The following is a 13,210-nucleotide window of genomic DNA, read 5'->3' as shown; positions in this document are numbered from 1 at the left end:
GTATACTACTTTTTAAGCAACTATATGGTATATTAATAAAGAACTATATGATAATAATTTAAAGGGAAAATTAAAAAAAAAATTAATACAAAAAAAATGAAATGAATTGATATGATAGATTCCGTTTTGTTCATACTCACATGACTAGTTAGTATATTACGATTTAAAAAATACAAAAAAATATCATGAAATTTACATTTTATTATCTAAAGGTTTGTGTTTTAATTTTTAATAAAATATTATTTTTAAATTTTATTTTATTAGTATTTTAAAGATAACTGCCCTAGAATATATCTTAAATCTCATAAATAACATAAGACTGAAAAATTAAATAAAATATATTATATCATTTTATTTCTTATTTTAAAATATTAAGGCACAAAATTTATAATTTTTCTTATATATTTCCCCAAAAAATACTGGCAGTTATTAGATCCTTAAACTTAGAGGACAAAAGCTATGAGTGAGATTTTGAAGGACAAGCAAGATGAAACAAAAATATAAACGGGATGAAAATTACACAGGCTTGTTTTACATTGAGTTTTAAAATAATTTTTTTTAAAAAATTAAATATTAAACACATACACAAAAAAAAAAAAATGGCCTGTTTTTAATTGAATTGTTCGTTATTTGGTAAGTTATTTTGTTTTTTGAAAAATTAAAAGCACTTGAGAATTGGCAGCTTGTTAATAAAAGCGATGATATGCATGCAAGTGGGTATACAGAGTGGTGGGAGGTTCACATTCGCATATCTACGGGTTTAATTGCCGAAACCGTATTAATTAACTCTAATTTTTATGATTTACATTTGAGTTATATTAATTGTGGATTAAAAATTATATAGATCGATATATTTTGATTTAATTTTAAAAATTATTAAATTTACACAATCCAAATTGATATTCATTAAAGATAATAAAAAAAAGATTATGAACACTTTTATTGTAGATAAATATTTTATAGTGTATGAAAGAATTTATAAAAACTTAATTGAGAAGTCTACTTTTAATTGAATTCATTAAGTTGTATTTTTTTTTATTAATAAATAAAAATAATTTTAATTATTTAATTTAATTTATGTATGAGTAAAAATTAAGTTACAAAAAAATTAAAAAGTGTTGTATGAATATAAAAATAAAAAAAATAATTAAAATTATCAAATCAAATCTACTTGTTTTATTTTAAAATTAAAGATGTTAATTTTATAATTTTATTTTATTGATTTTGATTTCAATACTTTTCAAATGGACTTGAATATTTCAAATTAGAACCGATTGAGAAACCAGGAGCTGACCAATTGCCATTAATGGCCAAGTGCATAGCCATACTCGTCAGATTATATCCTCCTTCGCAACTCAAGAAGAGTAAATCCGTATATAAAGTGAAGCTGCAGGGAGCAGGTTCATTGAATGCTGTAATGATTTTTTTTTTTTTTTTTTTTTTGCAATGAATGCTGTAACGTTGAATTGAGAAATACTAGGGAAATGTGGATCCCATATTTAAATGAAGAGGATGCAACTACCCAGATTCAAAAAATTAACCATATATTTTTTTCCCTAGTCTTTCACCAAGATATACAGTAATTAAAGATGACAATAGATTAAATTTTTATAAGTATCTAATTTGATTAAATTTTAATATAATAAATTTGAATAATATATAATCAAATTTGAAATGAATTCGAGTTTAAAATTTAATATCCATAACAAATTTAAATCGAGTTTAAATTTTATATATTGAATATCTGTTATCTAAATTCGTTTATATAAATATTTAATTAAATATAAAATATATATTTTTTATAATAATATTTATAAATTTTTATATATTTTAATTCATGTAAAATAAAATTGAAATATTTTATGATATTATTAAATTTTTAAAATATAAATTATTAATAAAAATTATATAAATTATTAATTAAATATATAAAATTAAATGAGTTTGGATATTTTTTAAGTAATAACAATAAGATTTGAAATGAGTTCGAGTAATTAATAAAAAATTTTAATCGAATTCGAGTTAATTTTTAGAAATGCCTTATCCACTGTCATTCTAACAGGTACTGGAAAATTGAAAAATGCCGGGCTTTAGTACTATTTTTATTAGGCTTAAGGGAATTGGATTCCAATTTAGATGGACATTTCGCATTCGACAAATTCTTTTCGGCCCACAATTTAAACAGGTCTACGTATCACTTCACTTTTCAGGAATTGTGGACCCCAAGTCAATCCCAAGCCCATTTCCCAACAAAACAATGTTTTCGCTGGACCTGGTGGCCCTTTTATTCTGTACACTAGTCTTTCTCAGCAATTGACTGACAATTTCCACTTACAAATTTAGGGTTACTTATTTACCCTTATTTTGGAAACAAATGTCCGTCTGCCCAAAATAGAAAATTAAAAATAAAGCAAATATGACTCATAACATATCCTTTACACTTAACATGCGATATCTAAGTCCACTTAAGAACCCATTAGGTCCATTGATACCGGGCCAACGAATCATCATAAACCAACACCGTCTGATTCCACCATGCCGTCCCTTCATAAGCCAGGCCCGGTTCTAGTAAAGGTCCATGATCGACAATTTATATACAATCTACAAATTTTTAAAATTAAAATAAAAATAAAAATCTAGTGGAAAGTACTAGAAAGAAACGACGCTCACGGTTTATTTCTCTCTCTGCCTATATATTCCACGCTGTCTGTCCTTTGCTTGCGGTGTCCTCTACATTCTAGGGTTTCAAAACTTTTACCTTCCCTTCCGAGATTAAAGATGAGGTAAGCTCTTTTTCTTCTCCTAGATTTGCTTAGATTTTCAGAACTGACCATTTGATTTGATTGATTTGTGCTTCGGGAACTGTTTTCCTGTACGTTGTAGCTCTGTCAAGCTTTGCTTCACGTGTGTTTCGATTTCGACTTGTTTCTTCCAATTTTTTTGCTTTTGTTTGCTTACTGCAATCCATGTTTGTGGATATGCTTTTTTTTTTTTTTTAAATTTTCTTTAAAGACTACATTTCTGGTTTTGTTCCGAGCTGCTTTGTTTTTTTGGTGTGTACTGTCGGGGTTTAGAGGTGTAGTTCTCAGTGTTCTAGTTGGTTTCATTAGGGCTAATGATTTTATCTTTTTATTTTTTTCCCTTTTTCTGGTGAGGGAGGAGAAGGACCCATATTTAAATATGCTATTGAATTTTGGCAAAGACTAATGATTTTCTCTGGGCCTTTCTTACTGTTCATTGTCGTTCAAAGCTTTCTTTCTGCCTTTTTTTCCCCCTTTCCCTTTACATTGGATGGGTCGTAGTAATTCCTTGTGAAATACATTTGGAAATATGTAGTAATTCCTTGTGAAATACATTTGGAAATATTATGCTTTGTGTTATGCTATTTCCATTTTCAAAGATGGGACTAAACATAGTTCAAATCTTAACACGTGTCTTGATGTTGTTTCATTGTGCTTTTTAAAAAATCTGTCTTTGTTGTTGGGATTGAGATGATGGAGGAAGGAGTGATTTTATTTTGGGCAATAGAAGAAATGTGCTCATTCGAGATTAGTACTTGCCGATTTGATTCCCTGTTTTGATAATATTCTCTCTGATTTTGCTTCCGCTTGACAATGCTTTCGTCTTTTTTAGTCGTCATCCTGAGGTGAAGTGGGCTCAGAGGGTGGACAAAGTTTTTATTACGGTGCTATTGCCAGATGCCAAAAATGCAAAGGTTAATCTTGAGCCAGAGGGTGTTTTTACATTCTCTGCCAGTGCTGGAGCAGGAGACAATCTTTATGAACTGAAGTTGGAACTCCATGACAAGGTTAATGTGGAGGTAAGATACCGCTTTCTGAATTACTGACAATCTAAGTCCCATCTTGTTTTATTTGGATGTTTACTGCGTTTGTTTTGACTTGTCATTTCGTCCTCCGCTACCTGTTTGTCACTTGGAACGGAATTACTAGCCGTAATAGTTGTTATTGTTATGGATTGACTGGATCCACACTTATCTAAATGCAAATGCTTAAGTGAGTGCATTCCACTGGAATTGCATGTTCTGTGGAAATCTTTTGAATACTAGGGTGGGTTTCATGCACTATGTAGTTTTCTAATATCTATGTTCTGTATATTGCCTTTGTCTTGTTGGACTTGTTTAGATAAATAGGCATCTTTTTTTAAGTGGACTTGTTTGAAATCGTATTTTGAGAATATTTATTTATCATTGCTCTATTTTAATACTTGTTTTTCTCATTGATATAGGAAAGCAAAATTAATATTGGGGTAAGAAGTATATTCTGCATCCTGGAGAAGGCTGAGAAAGGGTGGTGGAAAAAGTTGTTGCGAGGAGATGGCAAGCCCCCACATTATCTCAAAGTAGATTGGGACAAATGGGTAGATGAAGATGAAGATGACGGTACTTGACTGTCTAAAGAATTTTTTTGTAAATAGTATTATCAAATTTATAATATGCTTATAATTTTGGATTTGCACCTGGTTTTGTTAGGTGGTTTAGGCAACAACTTTGACATGGGAGGGATGGATTTCTCTGTAAGGATTAGATCATAGTTTTTTTGTTTTCAATGTTCCCTTTGGCTTATGTGATTTTATTCTAATTCATTACTGTATTTGCAGAACTTCGGTGATATGGGAGGAATGGGTGATGATGGTATGGGTGAATTTGATGACAGTGATGATGAGGGTAAGATTGCTTTAAGGTTTTTGTAGCTCATGTTAGATTAGTTTTAACGTTTAATGATTGGAAGACATTAATTTGGATTGTTCATAAACTTTAGTGGTAACATATGCAGCCCTATTTTTGCTGGTCAATTTGCTCTAAACTTGGAACTTTCTTCTTGATGATAAAGTAATAGATAGCATGTTATCTTCACTCAAAATAAGGACCATATCATTCAATCTCATTTATATTTTCAGCCGCGTATTGTTATCATGAATATACATTGGTAACCATCGGTTGCCATACCTTTGTTTTCTGCTGTTCCTCTATATTTTCTGCACTCTGTATTGACAACATTATTTATCTTTAATCTTGTTGTAGATCAAGAAGTGGCAAAGCCTGAAAAGGCAGAAGGTGCTGCAAAGACAGGTGAAGAAGAAAAACTAGAAGAGAAAAAGGATGCTGCACCAAGCAGTTGAATATGTTAATTTATTGAAACGATAGTTGTGCGCTAAATTTTTCGGTATACTAGTTAAAAGAGTGCTATTTTCCTTAGCTGAGTGGAGTTGAGACATTTCTGTCTTATAGACAGTTGAAAATGCTCTTTAACTTGGATTAGAATGTTGTACTTCTAGTCGTGCTTCATGGATGATTATTTGAGCTAAGATTTGCCCTTCCATATTTGTTAGTGTTTTTCTTTTTACTAGTTGTGGGATGGAAGTGGAACAATTAAAATTAGCATTAATATTTAAAAATTGCAAAATTTTGACGCTGTTTTAGAGAAATATGCAATCAAATTGAGTAATTAAATATATGTAAAATGAAAATTAAATTGTATTGGGAGAGAGCGAATCAAATTGGCTTGAGTTGATTTAGAATCTAAACTTTTGCCTAATCGGTAAATATGAGCTAGAAAAAAAAATAATAAAAAAAATACTTGGTGTCGGATCGTTTGGTCATGCAAATTTAATTCTAGTAAATCAAATTTTTGAGAAAAGTTAAAAGACAATAATTTAATACAAAAAAAAAAATACAAATTCAAAGTTTTCATATTTCAGGATGGATTTAGCTTGGGATTATCAGTCAAGAAATTTGTAATAATTGAATTTAATTCAATTGATTTTTTTTATTTGTAATTTTTATATTTAAAAATAATAAATAAAAAAAATTCAATTCATGAGAAATATAATTCACAGAACAATTCTAAAAAAGAAATCTTATGATTTTATTTGATTTTATCTTGGCTTAAAAAAAAAAAGTCAATTAAATTCTTAAATAATAATTGACAAAAGAGATTCTGATGGGGCAGTCAAAGAGTTCTGATTTGGTGAGGTTGACCACAGACAATAAACCCTAAAACCCTCAACTCCTCCCCTCTGGTTTAGGATCCTAGACAAACAAACGAAACCAGAGATGGAGGAGGCGATGGAGATGGAAGTGGAGCACCCAATTCCAAATTCGATCAAGCGGTTCGGACTCAAAAACTCTATCCAGACCAACTTCGGCGACGACTACGTTTTCCAAATTGTCCCCAAGTATGCTTACTCCTCTATTTCATCTCTAAATTTCTAATTTGTGGACCTAAATTTTGTGCTTTTGCTTTTGAAATGAAAGGGATGATTGGACTTCAATGGCGGTTTCGCTTTCCACGAACTCGGTGAAGCTTTACTCTCCAATGACCGGTCAGTACCAAGGAGAGTGCAAAGGTCACTCTGATACTATCAATCAAATTGCTTTCTCTGTTTCGTCCGCCCCGCATGTCTTGCACTCTTGCTCTTCTGATGGCACCATTAGAGCTTGGGACACCAGAATCTTCCGCCAGGTAGGTTCTTCCCACTCTGTTTTCTCCTCTATTACAAACTTTTATTTCATGCAGGTTGATGATGAATGCATGAACTGAATCTTCTGTTTGATTATTAACCATTTCTAGGTGTCTTGTATGAGTGCCGGTTATTCTCAAGAAATCTTCAGCTTCTCATTTGGAGGTTCCAGTGATAATCTTCTTGCTGCTGGGTCTAAATCGCAGGTTTTACGGTTTGAATTTGTTTTCTTTTCAATCGAGGTCCTTTTTCTTCTAATTATTTTTAAAAAATTTTAGCAGTTTGTGCTGCGGTTTCCATAATGTGACATTGCTATTGTTAGCCTCAGTGCGTGTGTTCTCAAGTGATGTAATTTGAAAGAATTATGTGCTGCCATTAATTGTTTGCTACAGAAAACTTTGTCATAGAACTTGACTTTATGTTGATGCGATTTCCTTGTTAACTCAGATACTTTTCTGGGATTGGAGGACGGAGAAACAAGTTGCATTTCTGGAAGAATCGCACGTAGAAGATATTACACAGGTATTTTTAGTTCATTGCAACTTGTTTAGTCTGATTATACAATTCCATTAATGCAATTATTGATAACTACTTGCAAGGTACAATTTGCTTCTGAACTTCAAATTATGTTTAGAATTCAAAATCTTGTGATATGATGGAGTTGTTAATCATTTAAATCAAAAGGGGAAAATAATTGACTATTAAAGAATATGATTAAAACTCAAGAAAGAGGGAAAGCCAACTATCTCCTCAGTTGTGTAAGTGATGGAACATGGCTACACTCAGGGACAAAGCTAAACTAAATCTATCACAGTTGTGCTTGTGCTGCTGTGAACATTCTCTGTTACAAATTGCTCAGTTGAACTGTTCGGCACTGACTTTCCTGTAAAGATATGTCAAAATTAGATACTAACATTTATTGCTTAATTTGTATTATTGCCAATGAAATATGGGCTTGCTTTATATTTTTTTAACTCCATGATTATTATTAGGTCCACTTTGTCCCTGGCCACCGAAACAAACTTCTTTCTGCTTCTGTAGACGGATTGATGTGTATGTTTAATACTGATGGGGATATCAATGATGATGATCATCTGGAATCAGTAAGTGCTGGCGTGTAATTATTAGTGTTGTTTACATAATTCCTACTTTTTAAAAAAAAAATAATTTTGTGATTCATAGAGATAAATAAATTGTTTGTCCTTCTAATTTTGAAATGAACAGGCCAATCAAAGTAATTGAATAGCCAGTTGAGTACCAGTTGCCATAGAGCATGTCTTCAAGTTACATAATGCTTGTTTATGTTAAACATTTATATAAAATAAGATAGAAATACTACCCATTTGTGACATTATCCTATGTATCAGTATCTTGTAATGCATTTAGAAATACATGTTTTAAAAGGATCTATAATTGGAATTCCCATTTTTCTTGAAATGGCTTAGGCAGTATTTGGATGGTAATCTTATTTGTGTCCTCATTTTCTTTGACCAATCATGGTTCTCTCCCCCTCCCCCTGGGTTTTCCCCTCATTTCCCTTATTATTTTTTCTAGCATGTGTTATGGTAATTTCTTTTTGCTTGTTGTCTGGCAAAACAATCTATGCTGAATTCTCTGTATGAAGTTATATATTTTCCTGACTGTTTGAAGACTAGTTCTGTTATTGTCTTTCATCTGCGATAGTGCCATCTAGTCTTTTCCTAGAGATATTTAATCAAATGAACTGTTAAAACTTGTAGGTGATTAATGTGGGAACTTCAATTGGGAAAGTGGGATTTTTTGGAGATAACTATCAAAAGCTGTGGTGTTTGACACATATTGAAAGCTTAAGGTATAAGTTGGTGTCTTTCTGGTGCTCATGAGATTATGAGAACCACTAGAAGATTTTTTTTTTCAGTTGTTGTCCATTACAAAATATGAGCATATCACAATCATCGTTCACGGTCCTTGCAGTATACATCTACTATAGTTTTTTGTTTTTATTTATTTTTATTATTATTATTTTTTTAATTACAGCATCTGGGATTGGAAGGATGAGAGAAATGAATCAAATATACCGGAAGCCCGCTCGTTAGCATCTGACAGCTGGGCATTAGATCATGTAAGATTTTTTTCCCTTTTAGATATCTTCATTTATTTTCCCCTTTTCTTTTTGTAGATTAGTAGAAGTAAACTTTTTTTTCTTGGTATTACGTGCAATTCTTCTTCAGACATGTTATATGGAAGGTCTAAGTTGCATTGTAATGATATTTATGTGATGCAATGGAAGATCAAGAAGCCCCTTTAAGATTATACTTGCTTCTCCCCTTTACCATTAACGTTTTCCAAGAGGAGAAATGTTTATGCAAAACTTGTAGAGCTGTAAGGACCAACCAAAGGCTAAATTCACTTAAAGTCTACTTGGATAGGTTTGGACTTGAAATAAATGTGGATTTGGATTTGTGTCTCAAGTGAAAATAATAAAAGTTCAACGTATATTGAAGGCAACTAGTTTCTGAGTTCAACTAAAATTTACCCAATTATTGTTGCTCATATCAATAGCATTTAAGTAGACTTGTGAATTATTGAGAATTTTGGTTGCTGGATTTGTCTGTTTGTGGATAGGAATATTGGGCTTCCATTACAGGAGAGAATTTTTTTTCACATCCATAATGCTGATTGGAATTTCTGTTGAGAATTTTAAATGTAACAGGAAAATGAAACAATAAGCCTGTTACGTCTTGGTTTGAAGACTTCTGATAACTGTTTGGTACAAATTCACATTCCCTGTTCCAATTGGTTCTTGTCTTGGCAGGTTGATTATTTTATTGATTGTCATTACCCAGGAGAAGGTGAAAGTCTGTGGGCGATTGGGGGAACTAATGGTGGTGCTTTAGGCTATTTTCCTGTAAATTATAGAGAGGGAACAATAGGATCTCCGGAAGCAATTCTCGGAGGTGGACATACGGGCGTTGTCAGGAGTGTATTGCCAATGTCAAGCATGAATGGTGGACCAGCCCAAAGCCGAGGCATTTTTGGATGGACAGGTGGTGAAGATGGCCGCTTATGTTGCTGGTCGTCTAATAATTCTATAGAGGTAAACCGTGCCTGGATTTCAGAAGCACTGGTTATGAGATCCTCGAAGTCCCGCAAGAAAAATAGGCGTCACCCTTACTAACAAAATGTGTGTATTTATTACTATGTTTTGGCAATTTATATTTTCTACAAGATGTTTGATGTTGTATTTTTTTTTTACCAAAAGGATGTGAATTATTTGTACTGTTAATGGGAAAATGAAAAGCGTACTCCTTTAACATCTTGCCATTATGTATCGGATACAAATTGATCATGCAAGTTTAAGCATTAAAATGTGACAAGTAAAAATAAAAGTGTTTCCTGGTAATTGCCAATCTACATATAAGAATTTAACAGAGTCAGATAGTGAATAAATAAATAAATAATAGGTTGTCTCAAACCATATACCAGAATGAACTCCACTAGCAAGAGAACAAAGAAACAATATATAATGGTGGTTCACAAGAGAAGCATAACAACACCAGCACTCTAGTTATTTAAGTGAAATTAACTACATTTGAAACACATTATAAACCAGCCATTCTGGACAATTAACCTAAGTAATAACATTTCACATAAAAGTTGGGCACACAATGCCTCTAAAAACAGCAACTGGCCCGAAGTTGTTGGATACCATCTCTTGGATCACCCCCTGCCCCGGCCTGCACCTGTCACCAAAAGCAAAATTGATCTGTATGAGGGCATTAACTCAACTAAGGCAAGTAGCACCACGTTTGACAAATTGTTGATTATTTGGTAAATGGTGTCTTCGATGATTAGTTGGCTTCATACAAAGTAAAATTACTTTGTTGCAAAAAGTAAAATGACTTGACATAAATTTATAATCATCTCAAAAGATTTTAGTAAAATGATTCTTTATTTCGTAACATAGTTAATTACAAAAAATTTATTAACTTAACGGAAGAAAAATAAAATTTCTTCAAATAAAAAAAACACATAATATTTTTGATAATATGAAAAGATATTAATTATATAAAACACCAAATAAGGTATAGTAACTTACTAGAAAAATAAGTTACTTCATGTATTATAAAAAAAAAAAACATTATATATATATTTTACGTGAATAAATTTTACTTTGTCATTAAGTTAACAAATTTTTCGTAATTAATTATTATATGGAAAAATGTATCAATTTAAAAAAAATCTCATGAGATGAATGGTAACATTTCATTAAATCATCTTATTTTCTATAACAAAGTAACATTAATTTGCAATAAAACAAGTAACCATAGAATACATCATGGCAAATAATCTACTTCATCAAACCTTTTTTCACACAATTTGTAAACTAACCTCTGTTTCCACCTGTCTTTCCACCTAAGCCACCTCTGCCACGGCCTCCACCAGCAGCCTTAGCATCATCAAGGCCACGCCCAATGCCTTTCACTGGCCTCCCGCCATCCTCTCTACCTCTTCCTCTTCCACGACCCACCCCAGGTGGCTTCCGATCTGAAAAAAGTCCATCAATCATCAAACCACCAAAATCAAAGTTGTTCTTTTTCTGAATATGTAAAGCACAAAAAGAAGGTAATTCAAGCCAATTACATATTTGAATAAATGACTAGAGAAAAGGAACAAGTGCAGCCCACTAAGCATAGGAATGGATATACTATGCTAAAATCTTTTCATTTTATCCCAAAATGAATTACAGTGGTTTTCACTGATCAAGTCCCTGAATGCATGATGCTTCTTCCAGAATAGAGCAATTTAGGTACCATATATATACAAAAGTTAGTATTATGATATACAATCATCCAATATCAATAAACAAGTTACAGCATACCTGTGCGGCTCTTGGTTTCTTCCTGAACTTTATCAATCACCTGAAAAACGAAAGTTACAGCACTGGATGAGTAAAACAGGTAAATTAAACATTAAATACACTCACCATTTAGCAATCAGAAAAGTCTGAAATAAAATATGTCAGAATATCTTCAACAATGGGTACTTTGATGCCCAAGATAAGTAATATCACAGATATATTGCATCTTCACAATTGATGCTGAGATACTACTTCAATTATTTTTTCAAATTTGTGGCTACATCTGATGATTCCCAGGCATGGTCTTCACCAGAAAACATTCATGTGTTCCTTTTTTTTTTATCTTTTATTTTTGGGTTAGAAAGCGGAGATTGGAATTAGCAAACAACTAATTTCAGACAAAAGACAACGTTGTTCCAGTAATATAAAAGCAGAGTTAGTTCTTTCCATAAGGCACAATGAACTCTGTACAATTTTCAAATGTTCCTGGGGAAAATGGAGAACAGGAAGGAGAAAACTCTATGACTCAGTGTGCAGTAATTACCTCATCAGGAACTCGAAGATACTTAATAGTATTTCCTCGTATATAGCATTCAGGCATTCTCCAAAACCTATCTCCATCCTACATCAAATTCCAATTACATATGATTACAATTCAAACAAGATGAAATCCTTATTAAACAGTATATCCCAGTAGAACAAAAACACAGCAAGTAAATAAAGATAAAAGTTACCTTAGAGGTACAGATAACTTCACGGAGATGGATGTTCATCCAAGTGTCACAATTGACCAAATGTCCGTTGTAAGTCTCCCCGTTTTTCAGTTCCACCAACTGTTACAACATACAACCACCATGAATTACAAGCTGCGGCAAAAAGAAAAAGGGTAAAACGAAGTCCAAAATGCAGTAGAAATCCCAGATTAAGGTCAAATATCCCTTACCATTGGGTGGCCCTGTGCAGTCTTAAGTAGCGAAAGAGGAAGCTGCATCGAACAAAATTCAGCACATCAAAAAAAAAAAAAAAAAAAAAAAAGCCCCATCCATTAGCAGAGAAAATCAAGTAAAAGACTTTCTGAAATTTATTTCTGAAATTTATTTGTGTTTGGGGAAAGTAAAAGAATATGGGTGAGAAAGTTACCATATTATTAGGTCACAGAAAACGAACCCAGAAAACTCAAGCGACCTTACCTGAAACAAAAGAGATGGTCAACCAAATAACAACTGACCTAATAAGTAAGCGCACAAAAAAGAGAAGACCAACTTTCGAATCTTCTCCAGATCGAGAATATAGAGCTCAAAGCCACTCAGTGGTGAAAAACGCAGCCTCTCGAGAGATTTTGAAACAGGAGAGAAAAAAAAAAAAAAACCCTAAACTTTCACAACAAATCCATAAAACCCTAAAAGAAAATAAGGAGAGTAACTTTAATTGGAAATAATTACCAAGAAAAAGAGTCTTTCGATCTCTCTTCTCTTGTTTTTGAGCGATCGATTGGAGCAGGGTTTTCAGATTCCTCACTCACTCCCTCCCTCCTATTACAGCTTTTTTTTCCCTTGTCAAACCGAGAAATTATATATAGATATACGCGAGGGTAGGTGAGGGAGAGAGGTTCCAATGAGAAAATTTACTTCTGTGGCGATTTAAACTCTTATCGTTAATATCACTAATACGAAGTTTTGAATAATTAAATTAATTTTTAATAAAAATAACAAAAGAAAATCATTTATAATATTTTTTATTAACCTCACTAATTGAGGATTAAGAAAATATTAAAAATATTTAACTTTTGAATGATAAAAAATTTATATAGCGATAGTAACTCATTTGAGATTACGAACTAATTGTCATTACAATTTAATCTTTATTAATTTTCTCTTTAATCTTAAAGTA

The 13,210-nt window shown here is 32.1% G+C and overlaps 3 protein-coding genes across 5 annotated transcripts; 2 read left to right on the top strand and 1 right to left on the bottom strand.

Moving 5' to 3' along the window:
* Window positions 1-2,625: 2,625 nt before the first annotated feature.
* LOC110660945 (uncharacterized protein OsI_027940) lies at window positions 2,626-5,341 on the top strand. Its single transcript, XM_021819423.2, has 6 exons — window positions 2,626-2,783; window positions 3,634-3,820; window positions 4,246-4,399; window positions 4,490-4,533; window positions 4,618-4,684; window positions 5,042-5,341. The coding sequence occupies exons 1-6, from the start codon at window positions 2,779-2,781 to the stop codon at window positions 5,137-5,139; spliced, it is 555 nt and encodes a 184-aa protein (XP_021675115.1). The 5' UTR covers window positions 2,626-2,778; the 3' UTR covers window positions 5,140-5,341.
* A 608-nt stretch (window positions 5,342-5,949) lies between these two features.
* On the top strand, window positions 5,950-9,775 carry LOC110660943 (WD repeat-containing protein GTS1). Of its 2 annotated transcripts, none has more exons than XM_021819418.2 (8): window positions 5,950-6,195; window positions 6,275-6,482; window positions 6,591-6,722; window positions 6,928-7,002; window positions 7,473-7,583; window positions 8,220-8,311; window positions 8,497-8,581; window positions 9,275-9,775. In XM_021819418.2, exons 1-8 carry the CDS (start codon window positions 6,074-6,076, stop codon window positions 9,635-9,637), a joined length of 1,188 nt encoding a protein of 395 aa, XP_021675110.2. In that variant the 5' UTR covers window positions 5,950-6,073; the 3' UTR covers window positions 9,638-9,775. The 2 variants fall into 2 exon arrangements, with proteins under 2 accessions (XP_021675110.2, XP_021675111.2); XM_021819419.2 differs by having other exon boundaries at window positions 5,952-6,195; window positions 6,591-6,686.
* Window positions 9,776-9,898: 123 nt separating this feature from the next.
* On the bottom strand, window positions 9,899-12,975 carry LOC110660944 (sm-like protein LSM4). Of its 2 annotated transcripts, none has more exons than XM_021819422.2 (8): window positions 12,584-12,975; window positions 12,461-12,510; window positions 12,264-12,305; window positions 12,055-12,153; window positions 11,865-11,942; window positions 11,342-11,381; window positions 10,852-11,007; window positions 9,899-10,202 (listed from the first exon to the last, which is right to left on the bottom strand). In XM_021819422.2, exons 2-8 carry the CDS (start codon window positions 12,461-12,463, stop codon window positions 10,180-10,182), a joined length of 441 nt encoding a protein of 146 aa, XP_021675114.1. In that variant the 5' UTR covers window positions 12,464-12,510; window positions 12,584-12,975; the 3' UTR covers window positions 9,899-10,179. The 2 variants fall into 2 exon arrangements, with proteins under 2 accessions (XP_021675114.1, XP_021675112.1); XM_021819420.2 differs by having other exon boundaries at window positions 12,763-12,974.
* Window positions 12,976-13,210: the final 235 nt, after the last annotated feature.

The sequence above is a fragment of the Hevea brasiliensis genome, chromosome 2 (assembly GCF_030052815.1).
Source record: "Hevea brasiliensis isolate MT/VB/25A 57/8 chromosome 2, ASM3005281v1, whole genome shotgun sequence".
Classification (NCBI taxonomy): domain Eukaryota; kingdom Viridiplantae; phylum Streptophyta; class Magnoliopsida; order Malpighiales; family Euphorbiaceae; genus Hevea; species Hevea brasiliensis.
This window is presented reverse-complemented; position numbering and strand designations above follow the sequence as displayed.

What these genes read in the sequence shown, in the direction of transcription:
- LOC110660945 (XM_021819423.2), top strand. An exon ending in ATGACAAGGTTAATGTGGAG is followed by an intron (nt 3,821 to 4,245) that starts GTAAGATACCGC and finishes TCATTGATATAG; the next exon opens with GAAAGCAAAATTAATATTGG. An exon ending in TGATGACAGTGATGATGAGG is followed by an intron (nt 4,685 to 5,041) that starts GTAAGATTGCTT and finishes ATCTTGTTGTAG; the next exon opens with ATCAAGAAGTGGCAAAGCCT.
- LOC110660943 (XM_021819418.2), top strand. Translation starts at nt 6,074, where the DNA reads ATGGAGGAGGCGATGGAGATGGAAGTGGAGCACCCAATTCCAAATTCG. An exon ending in ATGATGATCATCTGGAATCA is followed by an intron (nt 7,584 to 8,219) that starts GTAAGTGCTGGC and finishes TAAAACTTGTAG; the next exon opens with GTGATTAATGTGGGAACTTC. An exon ending in ACAGCTGGGCATTAGATCAT is followed by an intron (nt 8,582 to 9,274) that starts GTAAGATTTTTT and finishes TTGTCTTGGCAG; the next exon opens with GTTGATTATTTTATTGATTG.
- LOC110660944 (XM_021819422.2), bottom strand. An exon ending in AAGTTATCTGTACCTCTAAG is followed by an intron (nt 11,943 to 12,054) that starts GTAACTTTTATC and finishes AATTTGATGTAG; the next exon opens with GATGGAGATAGGTTTTGGAG. An exon ending in AGAAACCAAGAGCCGCACAG is followed by an intron (nt 11,008 to 11,341) that starts GTATGCTGTAAC and finishes GACTTTTTTCAG; the next exon opens with ATCGGAAGCCACCTGGGGTG.